We start from the raw sequence: 22399 nt of genomic DNA, 5'->3' as shown, positions 1-22399 counted from the left end.
TTCAATTTGGGTAAGGCATAAATGCCTAGAAATTTGTCAATATCGTCTAGATTTTCAGCTTTATTGGAATGTTTTCAAAATAGTTCCTAATGATTCCCTGAATTTCAGCAATGCCTGTGGTGAGATCTCATTTTTCATCTCTAATTTTGATTTGAATCTTCTCTTTTGGTTAGTCTGCCTAAGGGTTTATCAATCTTGTAGATCAGAAGAATCTTGTGGATATAGATGAAACATTCTCTAGATATCTTTTAAGTCAATTTTTTTATTAGAGAATTTTTTCCTTTTTTTAGTTTTATTGATTTTATTTTTTTAAATTCATGACAGTGGAATGCATTACAATTCTTATTACACATATAGAGTACAATTTTTCATATCTTTGTATATAGAGTATGTTCACGCCGATTCGTTCACGCCAATTTATACATGTACTTTGGTTTTTTTTTTTTTTGCGTTGCAATTCTTATTACACATATATACCACAATTTTTCATATCTGTGTGTGTGTGTGTGTGTGTGTATCTGTTTACACCCAATTCGAGTCTTCATACATGTTAGGCCCATTTTATTGATAGTATTTTTTAGGTCTGAAGAGTATTTACTTAATCTATGTGTGAATGGCCTACTGGTGAGAGAGGTGTGTTGAAATCACCCAGTATTAATGTATTGGAGTCTGTCTTGGACTTTTTATCAAGAAGTGTTTGTTCTAGGTAAGCAGATGCACTGACAATGATTTTTTTTTTTTTTTTAATTTTAAAGAAGAAAAAATAAATTTCCATAGAAAAACACAGTTTACATCCAGGACTTATACGCTGTGCTGGAAATGGCAGCCAGGGATTTGCCATCCTTTCCTCCTCTGGTGATGAATCTGAAATGCCATCTCTATTGGTGTGAATTAGGTCATACATTTGTCCAACCTGGCCAGCCCACTTCCATAAACAGAGTTGGTGTGGATAATACACATTTTGATAACTGGGGATAATAAACTTTCTTATACATTAAAAAAAATATATACAGTTGCAATGCTCTTTCCCAGCCTCCACACACTTCCGTTTTGTTTCTTTTTTTGTGGTACTGGGGAGTGAACCTAGGACCTTGTGCATACTAGGCAAGCACTCTACCTCTGAGCAACATACCCAGCCCTCTGTATTCCTTTCAGAATCCAGATTCTACAACTCTTTTCTCTTCCAGGTTCCCCCATAAATACATTATAGGATGATTCAAATTTGGGAGCTTCCAGAGCCTCCATCTGAATGGAGACAAAAGCAGATGCGCCATCCTGGAGAACAAGAAGCAAAGTCCTCCATTTGCAAAATGGTCCAAAGTGAGTCATTTCACTGGGGAAAATGAGTATATCTCATCTTGTAAACATCTCACTCAGGAAAAAGCCTCATGCATGAATTAAAAAATAGGCTTCTGGAAAAAACAGTTAGTTCCCTGCTCCAGATGGAGGCTAAAGTCAACCAGAGGATGGCATCATTTGAGTCTCAAGAAAAATATCCTCACCAAGCAGGGAGTAGGGCGAGGTCCGGGAGGGTTACTCAGGATTGGTAACCTGCACAGTATGCAAAGACCATCAGCTCTCAGAGGCCATCATTACTTTCCTGAGGCTTATGACATCCAGAAACCTCATCAAAGACTCATCTAATACAATCCCTCTGCTGACTATTTTTTGTTAGGGTTCTCTTTTTCTTGAAGTTTATGGCCTAAAAACACTGATAAGTCCCGTGTCCAGTGAGATACACAATAACATGCCCATTCTGTGCAGGGATCTGCCTGGGGGCTCCCACTGACACCAAGATGAAGTCAGGCCAGGGACACCCGCTCAGTCCGCTCTGTGCCCAGTGAATGCTGGGCACTCCTCTGGCCATGACCCAGGGTCCTTATCCCTGTCCTGGACTCCTTACTTTGCCCTGGATGAGGAGTGCTCAAGTTACTAGAACATAAAGCAGAAGGAACTAAGATAAAGCCAGGCACAAAATGACATGGGGCACAGGAGGCTCACCAGTCCCAGCTCCCCCCCAAGCTCCAGGAAAGCACCCACACTGTGGCCTCCAAGAAAGGCATGGGCATGCAGGAGTGTGCCCCAGGAGCACCCTGGATCTCCAACGCTGGCCAGGCAGCCCAGCTAACGGGAAACTAGAATTAGAGCTGAGTCAAAGGCCCAGATCAGAATTCTTCCCACCAGGGCCCCATTATATTTATAAGCCTTTAATATCTGGTCCTTAGAGGGAAGCTTTACTTGAACACTGCAGTGTCTCAGTCCCTACTGTGACTGTGTTAACACAGGGTTTTGTTTCTTTATCCACTTTGAGGGAATATTTCTATCTGGGAAGAACTACACGATTCTTTCTAGCAGAAATTAGGAAAGTAAGTTTTTAGGAATGTCTCAAATTAAAAATAACAAAAACTAGGTGAGTAGCTCAGTGGTAGAGCACTCCTGGGTTCAATCCCCACCACCATCACCAACAAAACCTAAATGACATTTGATATTGATATACTACTAGATGAAACAATGATGTAAATACCAAAAAGTCATGCTGGTACAAATGGCACAGATACTTAACATCTATTTATATGCAAAGCACCTCCCTGAGATTAATCCTGAGAGGGAGAACCGCCTGGACTGCAATGGCTGCAGAGAATGGCTGGCCACGGGGATCGACTCTGCTCAGCCCAGAGGGACAGTCACAGGAGCAGCCTCACCAGCACCAAGAGATGGAAAGATGGGTGGAGTCTGTGTCGGGGATGGTAATAACACTGCTTTTCCCAACAGCTCAGGACGGAGAAGCAACACAGGGTTTTTTGAGCTTTACTGAAGCTTAAATCCAATTCTGTGAGAGATGGTCTTCAAAACCATGTAGCTCCAAGGCATTTCTTTATCTGAAAAAATGGATTAATTTCTGTGCCATTCTTCAAATAAACTGATTGATTAACATGAGTGCTGATTGTTGAATATGATAACCCACCCTCAATTCTAGGGATAAGATTATTCCCCATTTTGAGAGGAGAGTGTTAAGGCTTGAAGGTGAAAAGGAACGCAAGAACAGAGCTCAGGGATCGTGCTAGGGTTTTAGTCCTGGACCCTACCACATCAGAAATGGCACTATTCTATACTCTATAGACAGGACCTTAGATGCCAAAAAGGATTTTGAGGTCAGCCAAGGTGAGCTTGGTGACAGATTCTCCAGACCCTGACAGAACCTGTTGTGCCAGATCTTTCTTTTTTTCCTGGAGCTGTAAGATGGTCTCTTCCACTGTTCCTTCACAAATAAATCTAAAAAAGCAAACAAATAAGCACACTCTCAGAAACTCAAAGCAGTGTATTTATATAACACATTCAAACTTCTATTATGTTCAGCTTTTAATGAGATTTCTTTTAGGTTTCCTTAGGAATTGAATAAGAACTCTGTGTTTACGGGATCCAAATACACTTGACTAAATATATGCCCATTTAAAATATGTCTCTCAAATAGACTTGTGATTTCATTCTGAAGCGTAGGGTAATTGAGAAAGCCACAAATAAGCAAAAGACATCCCTATTCAAAAAAAGTATACAGATTTAGCTTTCACCCAAATAGCTCCATTTGATAGGGTCAGAGGCTTCTACCGTGATCAAATTTCTGCCAGGCATATGTGTGTCAGTTTAAGTACAAACTGTCTTAATTTTTTGTTTATTTCACACAAAAAAAGAGGTTTTTCAAGCTAAGGAAGTGCCACTGTTGTCATTCACTCATTATTCAACAAGTATGGATTAAGCACCTGCTGTGTACCATGTACTATGCTAGGGATAGTGAAGAGATGAATAGAGTTTTGCTCTGAAGGAGAACATGAGAGAGATAAGAAAATCCAAGAATAATACAACCTAGTAGGGCTGGGGATGTGGCTCAAGCGGTGGCGCGCTCGCCTGGCATGCGTGCGGCCTGGGTTCGATCCTCAGCACCACATACAAACAAAGATTTTGTGTCCGCCAAAAACTAAAAAATGAATATTAAAAATTCTCTCTCTCTTAAAAAAAAAAATACAACCTAGTAAGTGTTACAATGGAAGTATGCCTAGGAAATCAAGGAAGTTGTCATTAAAGGGTGAATTCTTAATGTGTAACCGACCTGTAGGGTTAGCAAGGGTTTGCCAGATGGAATGATGGAGCAGTGGGTGGGTAGGGAGGGTATCCCAGGGAATGGGAATGTGTGATACATCACAGTTGAATTTTCATAGTATGGTTGTGCTGGAGGAAGATCAGTCATCCAGTGGCAAAAGTCAAGGGGCTGGCAGGGCCAGATCACAAGTGGTTCTGCATACCATGCTAAGGCATTTAGAGGAAGAGCCATTGATGAATTTGAGGAGTAAAACTGCAGAATCCGATTGAGGAGTTAGGAAGAACCCTCCAGGGGTGATGCAGAGGACAGGAATCAGTATTGCTAGAAAGAAGGAGGTGTCAGTGTGATGGAAAGGAACGGTCATCAGAAAACACAACATTCCGAAAACACAACTAGAGGACTTGGCATATGAGAAGTGAGAAAGAGGGAGGAGTTGAATTTCTGGCCTTTTGATTAGGTAAACAGTGGCACATCTCACAAAGACAATGAATACAGAATAAAAAGTAGATTTGAGGTGGTGGAAAGAAGCAATTTCAGTTTGTGACATCTTGACCCTGGAACATGTAATTGTATTTGCTACATAGAGGGTACATCACAGGTATTCATTTTAGGAGCTGAATATACAAATGGAATAATATATACAGATGAGTGTGTGGGTATCAGATTCAGATATTTAGCAGGAATTTGGATATCCAAGGCTGGAAGTTTGGGAGACAGTGAAACTATAGATATAGACTTTGGACTTACTGGAGTGGATAGAAATTTTAAGGCAAGGGCATACCAGAGTGGGCAGAAAAGAAATTTAAAGAATCAATGTATTTGGAAAAGATTGGAAGTCATGGTGCCCCTTAGAAGAGCGGCTTAAGTGGAGTGAGAAAGATGAAAGCCAGTTTGCAAAGACTGAGGAATGAATGGGAGGTAAGCAAGTAAATCAGACAGCGATTTCTAATTCTTCAGGAAACTTGGTCATGAAAAAGGAGGAGAAAAAGGGCCACAATGAGAGTGCTACATTTTAGCATTATGGCAAATTGTGTTGTTTTTAAAGACAGGAAGGTCTCAAATAGAGGAACATTTGGCAAAACAGTGAGCTTGTGATCTTTTAAAAGTCAGTGTCATAGAACAATGACTGAAAAATGAATATTTTTCAGTCTGAAGGAGACAAAGCTGTGACAACTGCATGCTACACAGGATCCAGGATTTTATTCTGTTGTGCCACTGGAACATGTGGTAAAACTGAATAAGGTCTGCTGTTAAGATAATAGTGCCACAGTGATAGATTAAAGCAGTAAGCAGTATCATAATTTTAGGAAATGCACACACTAAATACTTAGGAAAAAGTAACATCATCTCTGCAACTTACTCTTTAATGGTCCAGAAAAAAGCTGATGCATATGCTTATGCACACAGTATAGGAGAATCTTTGGTACTCTTTTACTCTTCTTGCAATTTTTCTATATGTATGAGATTATGTCATAATGAAAGTTAAAAGCAAAAAAAAGTGAGCCCTTTCACGGCCTACCTGGAGTGTCATACACAAGCTTATTCCTCTCTGGCAGTGACCAAACTACAAGGTTATCTCAGATTATTTCTTTCTTTCCTGACTATGGTATGCCTCAGAAGCATCATGAGTAATGTGATCACCAAATACTTTACATTCTATTAAAACACTGCCTAAAGAAGGCTTTCACAAAAACAGACACTAGGAATGGTCCTCAGGGCCTTTATTTACCTGTGTATGACAACATCTTTCTGCTGCCCTACTCGATAAATTCTGTCACAAGCCTGATCTTCAAGTGATGGATTCCTGTTAGAAAAGAGGTAACATTTAGAGGTTCTGACATCCTACACCAGAGACAGTAAACTATGGTTCATGGGCCAAATCTAGCCCACATACTGCTTTTGTGTACATTTTCAGCTAAAAATAGTTGCTTCATTTCTAAAAGGGGTTTCAGAAAATAAAACCCAGAGGAAGATATATGACAAAGAACTATGTGCCAGCAAAGTCTGAAGTATTTGCTGTTTAAAAACACTTTGTCAACTCCTATCTTAGGCTACACTGGACCAAGCAAGATTAGTGCCAGCTATCATTTTGCCCTTTAGTGAGAAACTAGAAACTCTAATAAAAACTCTTATCACTATCATCGGTTGATAACTATAAGTAACAAGGTTAAACCAATAGTCAAATACAGTCTTTAGCTAGCTGGATGACCCTGGGCAAGTTACCTAGTCTCGCCCTCCAGGCTTCAGATGACCACATATAAACATGAGGACTGGCTAAATGTTCTGAAATTTAACTTTTCAACTTTAGTATTCTATGATTCAACTAAGAACACTTAATTTGTAACCTTCTTTATAGATCCTCCTTACCAAATTGCAATTAGTTTCTCATCTCACTTCTTTAAAATCTTGTATAACAATTCTCCATCTCAGAAAACAGCCTAATTCCTAGTATGCTTTCCTCACTACTATGTACATACATGGGAGCCTCAGGTAAGATTTAAAACACAACCTCCTGGAAGATGACAACAGGTTGGTCTGTCTGTACCAATTTGGGCAGGCTGGAGAATTAGACACACAATCCCAGCAATGGTACCTGTGCAGCAATCCCTGATTGGCGTAACTATAAAACTAGAAAGTGGTAATTAACTATGAGACTTTTCCTGGTCATACACTAACTTACTCATCTTACCAATACTGTGGTGTTCCTGGCATGGACACAACATACAACAAATCCAAAGACTATATTAAGTGTATTTCTAACATAATTAGAAAATTTCTTCACCTTTTAATGGAGCTACATCCCCAGTACTGGAGTAATGCTTCTAAGGTTGAGACTCCCTAGGATTATATGTCTGGAATATGGTTTTGTGGACAAGTAAAACTGGGCTCTTAGCTACGAGGAAAAGCTGTGCTCCCAGCTTCCAGGGAAATGGATATTAGACTAATGATAAAGTGAATGAGATATTTTAAGTAATCATTTGAAGCTTACTCAGGAATTCAGAAACATTGACTAGCCCTATATCCTGTTTAGACCTGCACCTATAGACATGTATGCACAGAGGCATCTCCATCAAAGAAGCAGAACACATTGCCTGTTGTCCCTCTAACCCAGTGGTCTCCCTACTATGCTGTGACAACTCAAGATAAATCTTGAATCATTACCAGTGCATATCCAGAAGAAAAAGATGATTTCCTCCAGTTAGGTTTAGACCAACACCTCCAGCCAAGAGAGAGATTAGCATAACCTTCAAAGAGAAACATAACCATTAACTCTACACAGTCTTGGTCTCATAATACATCTGCAATAATTTGGATTTTAAGTGTCCCTCAAAGATCCATTTTGTCAAGGCCCAATCCCCAGCATGGTGCTGTTAAGAGGTGGTGGAAACTTGAAGAGGTGGGGGCTAGTGGGAGGTCTTCAGGTCACTGGGAGTGTGCCCCTGAAAGAAATAATGGCCCCCCATCCTTTTCCCCTTCCTGTCTTTTCCTACTTCCTGGCTGTGAGGCAAGTCATTCTGCTCTGCCACATTTTCCGGCCATGATATGTTGTCTCACCACAGGCCCAAAGGCGACAGGAACCATTTACCATGGACTAAAACCTCCAAAACAGTGAGACATAAACCTTTTCTCTTTCTAAATTAATGATCCCAGAAAGTTGTTAAGAGTGACACAAAATAAATACATTTTCCTTTCCTATCAGGTTTAAGCCCAAGATCAAAATAGAAAAACAATGTGTTCCTATCAAATTTTCTCCTGTTGTTATTTTTTAAAACATGCATTGACATCTCCCATGCTTCACCTCTGAAAAAACTCTCACATCTTTAAACTTCCCACTAATCAGATATGTGTATCAGAACCCTTTCCTCATTTGCCTTAATTCTCCTGCCTATTATTCAACTTTTCATATTTATAATCACATCTGACTTTGTTCTTCCATTTCTTTCCAGGTTTCCTCATATCAAAATCCTATTTATCCTTCAAGGCTTGACTTCTCCACGAAGATTCTCCTGCTCCTAACCAACTCTGCTCTGAGTCTCCTTTTAGTCCTCACATCTTATTCTCTTTAGAGTACTTGTGCACTTTGATAAGTACCCCAATAAATGTCTAATACATTTTAAACACTTGGAGAAATCAAAGCTGTGAATATTTTTAAGTCGAATTGCTGTATTGTCGTGCTCTCTGTATAACTGGGAACAATTTACTCCTTAGTTATAGAGCTCTGCTACACCAGCTTGTACCTGAGGGCCCCTGCAGTGGTTAAACGCCTCCACCAAGTCCATCCTCTGTTTGGGTTTGACGGAGCCATCAATGGTGGCATAAGTGAATCCATGCTTCTTAAGATGCAGTGCTACCACTTTCAGCATGCTGGTCCACTGAGAGACAATGACACTGGAAAGAAGGAGAAAATAAAAACCAACTCCACTAACAGATTAAACAAACTCATTTGTAGGGTTTTAATGCCCTTGTTAATCTTAAGAGACAAAGAAAGGAAAAAAGTTACCTAAGGGAAAAAGTTGCTCCTACAGTTTGGATGAGTGTCCTCCAAAGACCCACATGTAAGAATAGGTCCCAGGGAGGAAGTGTTAGGAAACGATGTGGAGCCTTGTGAGGTAGGACTTAACAAAGTTGCATAGGTCACTGAAGGTGAGCCCACCAAAGAAATCGTGGGATCCCATCTTTTCCTCTTAGTCTCTCTCTGCTTCCTGGCTTCTGATTAACCATCTGTTCTGCCAATGCTCCTGCCATTGCCATTTGCTGTTCTCAGAGTTCCAAACAATGGTACTGCCCAATCTTGGACTTGAGCCTCCAGAACCATGAGCCACATCAAACTTCTCTATATTTCATAAGAAGCCTGTGTTAGTATTTCATGTGGTGACATGAAGCCCTATAGGCACACACTTAGGTTGTCCTACAAGCTTAAAATGCTTCCAGTTATTTTGAGACTTCATTCTTGTCTTGTACTACACAAAGTCAGAAAAAAAAAAAAAAAAAAACGGTAGAATAAAATAACTACCCCAATTTCCTTTTATTTGGGGGCCTACTGCTCATCCAGAGATCTGTGTTCCTGCAGTAAATGGACACCACCCTGTGTCACAGAACAACACGGAACTAGGGTTCCTACCTCCCCAAGCCACATTTTTATTAAAGCTTTAAATGTGTAAAGTATTTCATATACACAAACGCTAATGTACAAAATATGTGTAAGGTATAACAATGAGGAAATGATCCCGGTCTCCCCACCCAGCTTCAGAAGCACATCAGCAGTGCTGCTGCGGCACCTGATTTTCCTATGTCACTCCCTGGCTTCTCTACTTTTAATCACTGTTTCAGATGCCTATCTTTCCCTGATCCTCTAGGGATGTCCTTTTCAATCTGTACCACAAATATTTTAATTAGAAATCTTAGAGAATTTGTGATATAACCTCAGTGCTTTCTGCTGAGCATGACTTGAGGTCCTTGATACAAAAAGCTAAGATTTATGACTATCAGCAATATCAAATTTTCTTGCTTAATTATAACCAATGCTTGGATAATGAGAAAACACATTTACCTCTTTTGGGACCCTGAGTTTCTTCGGATTGCCTCCAACTCTGCCAACAGAGATGATATCTGGGAAAAGGTTACATTAACATTGCAAGTTGAAGCAATTCACTTTTCTCCATTTTCTCTTGCCTACATTACTGAAGCTCTATCCTGGAAAGCTTCTAAGCTTCTGGTCTGACCCCCTCTACTCTGTTCACCCCTCTGTAACCAGGAGCTATTATTAAAATGTAAGCTTGTCACTTTCCTGCCCTGGCTGAAACCCCTTCCGTAGCTCCCCACTAAGGATAAAGCCCAAGCTCCTTAGAACGACAGGCTCAATCTTCACTGCTCTTGCCTCTGCTTACTTTTCTAGGATCACTTCTTGTTAATGACCTCCTCAAATGGAACTTCAATCACATCAAAAGTGTCCTTCAGAAAGCCATGCCGAGTCTCACCTTTGTCTATTCTGTTCCTTCTAATGTCCCTTTTGGGGCCCTTTTCAGGCCCCAAGTACGGATTACGTTCACTGCCCGTGCTACTGTTTTGTCCCTACTATTATAGTCCTCATTACACTACATTTAATTGCTCATTAATCATCTCTCTCTTCCAGGACTTGATATGCTCCAAGGGGTCAAAGATAGCACACGCTGAATTCATTTCTGTACCTCTGGCCCCTAGTACCTTGCTGGAACAGAGAAGGTACTCTCTTCATACTTGCAAAAGGAGAAAGTGAAAGAGCTCTACCCACTTTCAGGCTGCTCCAAATGTCACTGAAGGAGAGAACCTGTTCAGACGGAGCAGCAATTGTTAAAGCTTCCAAGCAAGCTCTCTGGGCATTTACCTAAAACCTTCAGGATGCTTTTAAGTCCACATGGAAGTGGTCAGTAAAAACACAGTGGCATGACTGTGGAGAGCAGCTGGGTTTGCTCTTTTGACTGCTAACGTGAAGGACCTTTCAAAAGCCTCTAAGAGGCTCACTGGTTGAGTGCTTGCCTTGCATGTGAGGCACTGGGTTCGATCCTCAGCACAATATAAAAATAATCAAAATAAAGATATAAAAATAATTTTTTAAAAAGCCTCTAAGGGCCCTAGAGTTAATTTCCTGAGTGGCGGAAGGGGAAAAAACTGGACCAGACATCAGTCAGGAGACAAATACAGTTCTTAGACCGCCATGGCTATTCCATGTGGGAACCCATATTCCTCTCAGTAAAGAGGGGCTTGGGCCAGATAAACTTTGAGGTGTGCTAATTCCCACCTTCTAGGCTGTTGTTACTGGGATAACCCAATGCTGCTTTCCAATCTTAATGAACATTCTGATGCTTGGGCAGGAAGAAAAACAAGCACTGTACGTTTGTAGGAATAGGAAGAAAGGCAAGTGTGTATGTTTTTAGTTAACAATAGAACAGAGACACTCATTTGCCAGGTGTCTTGGCATCTTAAGGTTGTGAAAGAAGCCATGAAAAAGCTGGCAGTAGGTTTTTAAGAAAAATGAAGTGGGGGAGGGGGGGTTGGATTCATGGTCCATGAGCTGGGGTCAAATTTCAGAAAGACTATTCCTTCCCTCATGAAACAACTTTACTAGGTTTGAACCACTATTAAGGGGCTTATGTTTGAAGCCTTGTGAATAAGTATTATCTGATTATCAATGACAAGGAAGACAAAGAGATAGGAATATAAGTTTCTGCTAACTCTGAGTTCTAGAACATGAATGCTAGCCACATGCGGGGCTATTCTTCTATTTATCTCAGCAATTTGTGGCAAAGACCCGGGTAGATGCTTTAATTAAGAGGCAGCGCTTCTTTAAAAAAATAATAATAATTCCATTCCCTTCATAGTAAACTCCTTTCTAATTTACATTTTTTAAAGTATTTCAAAAGAGAGGTTTAGGTTCAAAGTGGCAACTTAAGATCATGACAGAGAGAAACAAGGCCTGCTTTCAGGGTGTGCAGGATAAGAGAGCGCATTCCAAGCTGACGGCAAGAGAGGACTCAAGTTACAGAATAGCTCAGCCTTCCAAAAGCTTTGACAAAAATAGAACAGAATGACTAATAAAGATAGAAGGCCACGCAGGAAGCGATACTCACAGATGGAAGCCTTTCAACAAGTCAAAGCAACTGGTGCTCATGTGTATTACACAGTCCCTAGGCTCAAGGCTATGGTTTTCCTTTCAAGCTTTCCCTAAACAAACTGCTCACTTGCTTAGGTCCCATCCCCATAAACCTGGCAGCCTCCCTTCCTGTAATCCCTGACAGAAAACCTGTGTGGATGGCAGAGCTGTTCCAAACCACTCTCTGAACACCCACTTTGTAATAAGGTTGACTGTTCTTTGTGACATAAAATGATGTCAATACAATCAGCTACTACCATCTAATAGTTCTTCCTCTGTCATCAGATGGCTGTACCCACTGGGACAAATGAGGCACTCAACACAGGGTATGAACGAGAATCCAAATACCTCTACCAAGAACAGAGGTGACAAGTACCTTGGTGCTCTGTCGTGTGTCTTCGAAAAGTTCCACCTTGAAGGGTGTGCCATTAAGGGAAACAGTAGGAGACGACTCTGAATCATGGAGTTCGGACAAGGTCAAAGCACTGAGCTGTTCCTCTAGGGACAGGACAAGGCCTTCGCTCTTCAGATCTGCAGGATCCAGGGCCTGAGCACAACACAGAAAGGGACAGGAGCAATTGGGCAGTGGAAGCAGCATGCATTATTACTTGCTGATGAGGCTCTGATTGTTCCACACTTCACAGAGCAAAATGCCTTGTAATTTATCTTCAATAATTTCTCAGAGAAACCCTCCTTAAAGTGTGTACTTAGAAGTTTTTTTCAACCAATTAAAGAAATACAAAATGATGGAATTTTTTAAAGACTTGGACAAATAATATGATCATTCTCTCTATCTCGGCTAGCATAAAACAGTTAATTAAGCAGCTGATGATCAAAACACATTACAACAGCTTCTGAAATTAATGCTATGTGCCTCTTAATTTTGGATGTGCCTCTATTCAATGTGAAGACAGTTTTTCAATTTGTATAACTACTTGAGTTTTCATATCTAGACCTAAAAGCCTCAATCCTAAACTCTAATAACCAAATTAACCTTATGACATTCTAAAATACTGAAGCATTCATGAATTTTCTTTTAAAACAAAATGTGACTTCCCAGTCTCAGTCTCTAAAGCAAACAAACAATAATAGTGTGCCTTCTCAATACCACAGGAATCATCAAGATTAATATATACTATCATTTAAAGCAAAATAAACAAGCCCCTCTTCTCTGCCCCACCAAAACATAAAACAAAACAAAACCCCCAAAACACCATTTCCATTGATCCAGCCAACTGGATCCCAGCTGCAGAAGACAGAAATCGTGACACCATGCTAAGGCCTTTTCTTACCGACTTCAGTAAAGAAAGATGGCAGCAACACTGACGGAGCCTCAGCAACTGGGACAGTATGTGGACGGTGCTGGATCTCTGTGAGTCTGCTGCCATGGTCTGCCCAGGCCCACTGGACCCAAACTCCTGGGCCACTTCCAAGAGAGAAGACAAACCCCAGGAAATAGTACAGGATTTAAAACAGAGAAATCTGGGGAAGGATTGGGAACTGGTTGGATCTGAGATTCAGTAATATCATTATATCTCACTTTTATGAAGCCAAATGAAATACTGGTTTTCTATATAGACATACATGTATTTTAACAAAGCAGATTAAAAAAGCAATTATAAGAAGTTTAGACCACCAGATCTTATGTTTTCAGGTCAGTATATTTTACCCTGGTTTGAGGTTCTTAGCTGAAGTCTACTCTTTCAGACCTAGGATTCACAACCTCTCATATCTGCTATTTAACTAAATCAGAATCCCCATTTTTCATTAGTGATATTTACTTATGAGTAAATGAGTCCCCCAGCTTACCTCTGATGAATGGATTATTAGAGCTTCTTCCAGATTGGTTATCTCTACTTTCATCTCTTTTCAGATAGGACTGCAGAGCAGATCTGCCTCAGATCCAAAAAGAAAATGCACAAATAATGGTCACTAACACTGAGCAGGCTTACAATGGTCACTGCTTCACTGTGCTTGCAAGTGGACCTTGGCAAATTATAGAAGAGGACTTGATAAATGATGCCAAGCTCATAGCAAGCACTAGCCAAAGGTATTGCAAAAGAAATAATTATTAAAAAAAATTAACTTTTTTAAAGTCAGCTAAAAACATAAAGTATAAATAGAGAAAGAACATATTTACATTGGAAATGAGAAGTATTAAGTGGAAGAGAACAATCTAGATTTCAGGGAAGGATAAGACTTCTAGTAAAAGTACAAAAAACAAACAACATGAAGGATGGCAAAGCAGTTTTGTTTCTTTTAAAGTCCCAGGGAGATGCTGGGTTAAAGGGCAAAGGGCAAAGGGAAATAACTTTCCAATACAGCCCCAAGTGAAACAGACAGATCCAGTTTTCAGTAACCATATCCCATGATTCCTATGCAAGGAAGCCAATGAAAACAAGGTTCAAAATTTTGCTTTCAATGTGCATGTGAGACAAAGATGAGCCAGGGAGAGAAGGAGGAACAAAAGGGAAGAAAAAAGTAATACAGATACCCAACATATCAAAATAACCCCATAAATTCAGTTTAGGGAAAGTTGACCCTCTATTGACTCCCAAGCAAAGACAAGAATAAAACACAATGCATGTGAGAAAGTGCTTCTTCACTGCACAAACCTTGATCTTGCAAAAAAGACATTATAAACCAGCTTTTCATCTTCAGAAAGCTTCAAACGGTGCAGCTGAAATTTACGCTGAGGCAGCCTCACCTGGAAGAATAAAAGAAAATGGAAGTTGGGGTAAAGCTATATGAATTAACTAAATGCTACAAAGCAAATGCCCCAGGTGGACACTGGAAATCTAGCCGACTCCTAGGAAGCATTTCCTATCCTTCTGTAAAAATAAAGGAGTGTACAACAGGACTGCTGGAACATGAGGCACAAGATGCAACCCCAGGCCTCCTCAGAGGAAAAAGGGAGACTAGAGGCTCCTGAAGCACAGCAGATGGCTGTTCAACCCCCTCAGGGATATAGTCATCCTCCTTCCCTGGCTCCCCCAGGGACAGGTAGAAATTTGATTACCAAGGGTTTGCCAGTGGAGTCCAGTTGGTCCTTTGTTCTCCTCAGCAGAAGGCTCTTGGTTAAAATACTTAACCGTTCTCCTCCTTTCTTTGAACCATTATCAACCTGACTTTTCCACAGGGTGAATTCATCAAATGGAGAACAGCGGAGAAATCTTTTTTGTGGAGGAAGGACACAGAACAGGGAAGAAAGCAGTAAAGGTTCAAAGTAAAATCAAGGTGAAAACAAATCAGATTTTTTGTTACATCTGTCATCCAATCATTTTTTGAGTAAATTTCACAGCATATCTCTGCTAGACAAATCAAAAGGACCTAAATTAACAATGAAAACCACATTATAAAAATGAGTTTCTCCATTACTAATATCTGTATTATCATACCAGGATATATAACCAATAGCTAGAATTTATTCTAGCAAAGAAATTCCATATCCTCTTATGGGCTGACTTGAACAAAAGAAAGTATTTTTAAATCACTCTTTTCAGTTGGCCTCCAGTAAGTTGTAGTCCAGAGTCTAGTACATGTTTTAAAGTAGAAATAGCCCAAAATATTCAGGGGACTAAAGAAAGATGACTTTTGCTTCCCTTATGTCAATCTCTCCTATATTTTTGCATATAGAAGAACTGAATGTAATCAAAGTCCTGTATCAGTCAATCCATTGACATTTTCTCATAAATATTAATTATTTTGCCCTTTAAAGACTTACAGGCTTGCCATCTGCTACATGAGATGATCTGACACACATCAGAGTTTTTATAGTGAGACATGAAATAATGCTGAAGGGTTACAGACAGGGTTCACAGTTACATGACCCCAAGGTTACTCACTTCAACAGTGAATACATATCCAACAGGTTGTTTTGTATAGGGGTTCCAGTGACAGCCCAACGGGCACGGGCTTGCAGCTTACACACAGCAATGGACGTCTGCACACGGGGATTCTTCACATTATGAGCTTCATCCAATATAATTCGAGCCCAGACTATTTGAAGCAAAGGTGTTGAGCTGCCCTGGAAAGCGAAATCCAGCAACACTATGGGAACCTGAACATGTCCTCAAGGAGATAAGGGGAAATGACCAACCAGTACTGAGGAGACCCAATCTGACACTCTAACTTGCTGAGATCTATTACAATAAACTGAGTCGAGAAACTAGAAGCAGAATCTCTTAATTGGTTCCAATACATAGGCCACTTGAGAGTCTCAGGCCTTGAGAATAAGATGCCCAAGAGCAAAATGTTTTCTAATTTGAATTTTCATTTATTCTTTCAAGCCACATTTTGGCAATGGTTATGGGTTAAGAGTGTATCAGTCATTCAGTTTGCAAATTTACTCACTCCATAAAAATATCTGATAATTTAATAAAAATTTACTTAAAGTCTATGTTTTAATGTAAGATACAAAGTCAGACATAAAGGGCAATTCCCACCCTTCATGAGCTCAAAATATAGCAGGGGAGAAAACCAGACATAACTACAACATGATGTGTAACACGGTGTATATACAGTAAATCAAACTACATATCTCAATGTAAGACAAGGGAAATCTAGCTGCTCTTATTCACTGTTGTCATCCTGGATAAGCTAAAATAGTGCCTGCCAAGTAAAAGATACTCCATATTTGCTGAATAAATGGTATGCCATGACATGAGCAAGCTCAAGGGGCTAGGAGAGACATTCAACCAAATGGTAGAAAGGGAGTGGTCCAAAAAGGATGCTTGAAGCAGCTTAAAAAACAATTAACCTGGGCTGGGGATGTGCTCAAGCAGTAGCACGCTCGCCTAGCGTGCGCAGGGCGCTGGATTCGATTCTCAGCACCACATAAAAAATAAAATAAAGATGCTGTGTCTACCAAAAACTATAAAATAAATATTAAAAAATTTTCTCTCTCTTATAAAAAAAAACAACAATTAACCTGGGAAAAGGAGTGGTGACAAAGCATTGTATCAAGAGGGAGAGTAAAGGCGTAACTGTGAAGGAGCACATCAGGGACTACACAACTGCATGTGTGGTGTCACAGGGAGGGAGACGGGGTAGAGAGGAGCAGGCACACTGGCAGAGCAAGATGGCAAAGTGCCTGATACATCACATAAAGAGGTTTGGAGTTTATCACCAAAGTGATGGTGAACAACTAAAGAATCTGAGAAGTTCGTTATCTGTAAGAAGTCAGGGTAGTGCCATGAGCTGGTAAAGTGTTCTAGAGAGCTCCTAAATACAAAAATCTGTGAGAATCCTGTCCTAGTAAAAACCAAAATATAGACAATACTATATTTGGGGTGGAGGAGTCTCCACAATAATTATGTGATAAAGCCTCTACATCATGTAACAGATGCCCTGAATCTGCCTGAAGACACTCGGGGCTTTTTCGTGGTTATAATTTAGTCTCTGGCCTATCTGAAGCTCTATTATTTGCAATGCCCTTTTCTGGGAGGCAGATGGGAGACAATGAATGAGGGCTTAATACCAAAACACAGGTACTAAAATAACAGTCTGCACACTAAAAATAAAAAGTATCATGAGAGTATACCCCATATACTCTAAGATAAAATAGCAACAAGAGGCTTTCCTGTATTTGTGGGATTATTACCACCATAAAGCAGTGTAGTTAATTTTAACTCTAAAAGACAGCTGAATACTGTGCCAAGTATCAACTTTTATCACTGAAGTTGTTATCTAGGCAAGGGAGACAGAATACAGACAGAACTACTCATTTCCACAAGGGGAAGAACACTAGAGCACTGCTGCAAATTCCTTAGCTATCTCTGAGGCTGTAAAGACTCCCATTAAATGACATGTGGCTCCAACTATTTGCCTAGCAACCCAAGCCTCACCTTTACCCTGAGGTTTGCACCTGGAACCTCTCTCTCCTGCTTCACTGTGGGAATCTCCTTGGCCAGAAGGCTGTAAGTAGTAATCACGATGTCATACATAGAGAGCCTGCATAGATATAACAAAAAACAAACAGTAAACAATCCCTCTAAGGACAAGAGGCAGATTTGATGTCTTTGCATAAATGCCCAGGGCTAGAAGGATAGACAGCAGAATCAATTAACTTATATCCTTAACACACACATAAGCACACACACACACAAAAAAAAAAAATTTTGAAGAGGTAAACTTTACCCAGTTGGTTTTCCTATCTCTAACCTCTGGTCATTTTTACAGTCTGCTCACTACAGCTAGAACAGCCTACCTTTTCTTATCCAATGAGCCCAGAAAGGAAAATCTCATATTAAGCTTGATATGACCTGGCCAGAACAGAAAGGACAGGGTTGGGAATGAACATTCAATAGTGATTTTTGAAATGAACTATGATAAAGCCTCAGAGAAAAAAATAAACCCTGAAAGCACTGCTGAGCTCACATCAATGATGCCTTCTGCCGACCACTCCTGGTTATAAGAGACTTGTGAAAACCCATTAATTAGCTTTGATATTTAGCTATAAAAGTGAATGCTATAGGGGCTGGGATTATGGCTCAGCGGTAGAGCCCTCGCCTAGCACATGCAGAGCACTGGGTTCAATCCTCAGAACCACATAAAAATAAAATAAAGGTAATGTGTCCAAATACAACTAAAAAACTAAATATTTTTAAAAAGTACATGCTATAACTTTCAGTTTACCTTCCCTATGCTCTTTACATGTAAAGATTCTTATTACAGACATACATCTTATTCCAATGAATATTGTGTACTTGACAGAATTGCAATAAATACTTCTGATAAAAATTACATGCCTAATTCAGAGAGGCAACAATGCCCATAAGCTCCCTCATCATCATATATAAAGAAGTATAATTGACAATAATTCCAATCAGTCAACTAGCACATTCTGAATAACAAAACAGTCATGCTCAAAGTGCAAATCAAGTGAGATCAAATTTACTTCCAAAGGCAGACAATTTAAGTACTCTGTGCCAAGGAAGACCTGCAGGCCCACCATTGCTGCCACAACACCTCCTGTCTGCTGAAGTGAGCAGTCATGAAAGTTGTACTATAATACCAAAGGTCAATAATCTGGCAATATATTCCCCAAAGACTGCTGCCCTGTTTTTTAGGAGATTAAAAAAACCCAGTATGAAAGGATAAGGAGAGAGATTACTAATAAGAAGAAAAAACTTTGATTATAGGAGCATCTTTGATTATAATCTCATCTTTGATTATAGGAACAAGTATTCACCCCAGATCCTCACATTATAATTAGAAAAGAAAAAATTTCCTTTAGAACCAAAAGACAGGGCTGGGGATGTAGCCCAATGGTAGAGAACTTACTCAGCATGCCAAAAATTCCTAGCAACACACACACACACACACACAACCCAAGAGAAACACTAGGACTAACATTACCATCTGGGGTAATCTTTCCTCTTTCCCAAGAATCCCCTTAAGAATTTATAATTAGGCTTAATCAACCTACAATCTTTTTTGTTTTGCTGGGGATTGAACCCAGGGCCTTCCTTGTACATGCTAGGTATGTGCTCTGCCACTGATGTAAGTCCTTCGCACTGAATTTTCTAAACTCTTAAGTCTAAAACTTTTTAGATGGTTTCTATATGAAAAATACAGCCACTAGAAAACATACACACACACACACACACATACACAGACCCTTAGAATTTTTATCAAGTTACTCTACAATACTGGGACAGTTCCATTCACACCACCAAGAAAAGAAAATAAGAATGTGCGTTCTTTAGCAACCTAGACATGTGACATATCCTCATTTACCAGAGAAAGTGGCTGCCACCTAGCTGACAACTCAGGTATCTCAGGCCTCTTACATGGTAGCTTTTGTTGGGGATAGTGACAGGATATGACACAAGAGAACACCATTGTCTCAAGATGTGTCTCTTAGTACAGGGCAAAGACTGTGTGGTGATAAGAATTAATCATCTGGGCTGGGGATGTGGCTCAAGCGGTAGTGCGCTCGCCTGGCATGCATGCGGCCCGGGTTCGATCCTCAGCACCACATACAAACAACGATGTTGTATACGCCGAAAAAACTAAAAAATAAATATTAAAATTCTCTCTCTCTCTCAATCTTAAAAAAAAAAAAGAATGAATTGTCTGTCTTTGGTCTTCACATGTGGTCAGTCCCAAGTCAAGAACCAGCGCAAGCAAGAATGTCAACAGGGCCCTTGGCCAAGGGGCCGGGGGCCCCAAGCCTGCAGCACTTCTGCACTTACGCTTTCGCAGTCAGATTCCTGTTTGGCCCATGATAGAGATAGACTCTTAGTTTGTTGCAGTTCACACGTTTCTCAACCTCATTTTTCCAATGATGGATGAGGGAAGCGGGACAGACAATTAGTGTTCCATGGGAAGTAAAGTCAGAGGAGTCTTGAGGGGGGGAAAGAAATCAATACTTAGTTACATTCATTAAATAGCGTTTAACTTCTTTAGGGCATTATCTTTCTCTTGACTGGCTTTTTTCCTTCCATCAATATTTTTAACTGTTGATCTTATTTCTACACAGAGCCGAGAGCAGAACAGGAAATGGAAGAGATGGTCTTTTAAGTCAAGACACGTAACTATTTATTTTCTCCTATAAAAGTGTCAGACAGAAAAGAGAGGCTCAAAAAGCAGTGCCCTTTCACAGAGTGGCCAGGACTAGAACTCAATCGTTTCCTTCTGAGTTGATTCAATACAGGGCAGTGTTATTATTTTTTCTGAAAAGCATAACAACGTACTTCCATGTTAAAATCTAAGTACAAATTACTATTTGTCAATTAAAACACACATATATAAGTGCAAAAGTCCTCTTTCAAGGTGAGTGAACATCAGTGTGGAATAAGAAAGTGATGGAGTATTGTGCCATCACCCACCTCTCTGTGTGCTGCTCTACACAAGCTGCTGCTCCACGTGGGAGCAAGGCCCCAGCTGTGGGCTCATAAGAGGCTCTGAGGGCAGAGGACCACAGACTTCTGTCTGTCCAACCAACTCAGGACAACTATTTGTGCACATGGCAACTTACATGTGGTTATCTATGTATAATATTTTAAAAAATATGAGTGAATTTACTACATTTTAAAAACTAGGCTAAGATAGAAATTGTCTATCATCTGAAAGTTTTCTGGAATTTCAGAAATATGGAAAATGGCTTCTACTATGGAAGCTAAAATGTGAATTTGTGACAGATCTCCCTTAAAAAAAACTAATACATTAATTTGGATCTACCCTGGAGTTTAGTAAAATAATAATTACTAGGCTCGAACTAAGTCTTGTAGAGCCTTAACCTTCTCTATAATTTTTTTTTCTAATCATAGATAAAAAGCAGATTAAAAGGGGAAAAAATGATCACTTATAATTAGCATAGTCAGCATCAGAAATGATACCACAGGAAAGCAATGTGATACTGGTTTCCCAGTAGATCAATTCAATATGACCAAAGGTGTCCTTCTGTAGCTTAAGTTTCTCTTCCTAGCTGGTTCATATGACATAAGAAGTGGCATCAGGTACTTTTACCTACCATCTTTGGAAAGCCATGTCACAGCTATGTTTTCATCCCTTTTTTGGCTTTTCTCTTGATTCTTCTGGGTTAGTATGAGTGCAATCATTGTCAGGGTTTTTCCTAAGCCCATATCATCCGCTGGAAAATAAAAACACAATCCAGAAAGTGAATTACTTAGGTAAAGAACCAACACAACTTCAATAGAAGCCACCACAGACATTGACCCTGTTCTCTCTGAAGCCAATCCCATTTTAGTCCCTATTCTTTGCCAACCCCAATGGATTCTTCATCTTCTTAGTTAAAATAAACCTTATCTCTTGCTACTTATTTAGGGAACTAAACCAAACAATTAGTACTACTTTTTTTTTTTTAATAATTAAATCTTAAAATGCAGATCTTATCCAAGTCTCCATGTTACACTGTTACCTAACACTATATCAACTGATAATTATTCCTGTTTGATGTCACTGTCTAGTCTTTTTATCTGTCACCCCCTCCAAAAGCAAAAAAACCCAGCAGACTCTTCCCACCATCTACTCTACTGGTGCTACCACACTTCTACAGCTCAAGAGTTAACTCTAACTGGGCATGGTGGTGTGCACCTATCATCACAGCATTCAGGAGACAGAAGCAGGATTATCACTTGAGCCCAGGAGTTTAAGATCAGCCTGGGCCACAGAATGAGATCTCATCTCAAAAAAAAAAAAAAAAAAAAAAAATTAACTCCAAACAGTCCTCCATGGTCTTAATTTATTCATCAAAGAAGGCCATAATTTAATACTTCTGGGGTACTATCATTGTGCCAATTCCTAGTCATTAAGCTTATCTAATTTACTCATAATATTCTATTCTATATTATTTCCTCATCTTATTAGATTAAGACACTGAGGCTCAGTCATCAGGCTGAGCATAGGCTATAATTTGAATTTTGGCTCTACCGCTGTGCAGAAAGAGTCAACATAACAGGTCTGTCTGCTAACTTCTGAGAGGCCTACTTACAAAGTGGGCTCTTGGCTGCTGTCTGGAAACTCAGATTTAGGAAAGTTTCTCACCATTTCAGAACTGATAAGAGTGGATCACTCTGCCTAAACCATTGGTACAGACAATATGGCTCAAGCTGAACACATGCTTTCTTTCTGGGAGTATGAAACTTTGGTAACTCACCAGGCTGTAACTGCCTATGTGACCAAAATCCAGGGCACTGAATCTCTAG

The 22399-nt window shown here is 39.9% G+C and overlaps 1 protein-coding gene across 5 annotated transcripts in view; it reads right to left on the bottom strand.

The window, feature by feature from the left end:
- Positions 1-329: 329 nt before the first annotated feature.
- The window catches only part of Ttf2 (transcription termination factor 2), a 39618-nt gene continuing 17548 nt past the window's right edge, over positions 330-22399 (bottom strand). For 2 of the 5 annotated variants that reach the window (XM_027940247.2, XM_071618226.1), the window contains 14 exons: positions 21205-21324; positions 19925-20075; positions 17573-17678; positions 15572-15753; positions 14746-14899; positions 14342-14433; positions 13536-13618; positions 13019-13152; positions 12103-12273; positions 9648-9706; positions 8335-8485; positions 7259-7341; positions 5826-5900; positions 330-3273 (listed from right to left, as the gene is read on the bottom strand). In XM_027940247.2, coding sequence (XP_027796048.2) covers positions 3129-3273; positions 5826-5900; positions 7259-7341; positions 8335-8485; positions 9648-9706; positions 12103-12273; positions 13019-13152; positions 13536-13618; positions 14342-14433; positions 14746-14899; positions 15572-15753; positions 17573-17678; positions 19925-20075; positions 21205-21324 — 1706 coding nt within the window. In that variant the 3' untranslated portion in view covers positions 330-3128. Of the gene's footprint in view, positions 3274-5825; positions 5901-7258; positions 7342-8334; positions 8486-8597; positions 8931-9647; positions 9707-12102; positions 12274-13018; positions 13209-13535; positions 13619-14341; positions 14434-14745; positions 14900-15571; positions 15754-17572; positions 17679-19924; positions 20076-21204; positions 21325-22399 lie in introns of those variants that run through there. The other 3 variants (XM_071618225.1, XR_011708913.1, XM_071618228.1) reach the window with 3 other exon arrangements.

The sequence above is a fragment of the Marmota flaviventris genome, chromosome 10 (assembly GCF_047511675.1).
Source record: "Marmota flaviventris isolate mMarFla1 chromosome 10, mMarFla1.hap1, whole genome shotgun sequence".
NCBI lineage: Eukaryota > Metazoa > Chordata > Mammalia > Rodentia > Sciuridae > Marmota > Marmota flaviventris.
This window is presented reverse-complemented; position numbering and strand designations above follow the sequence as displayed.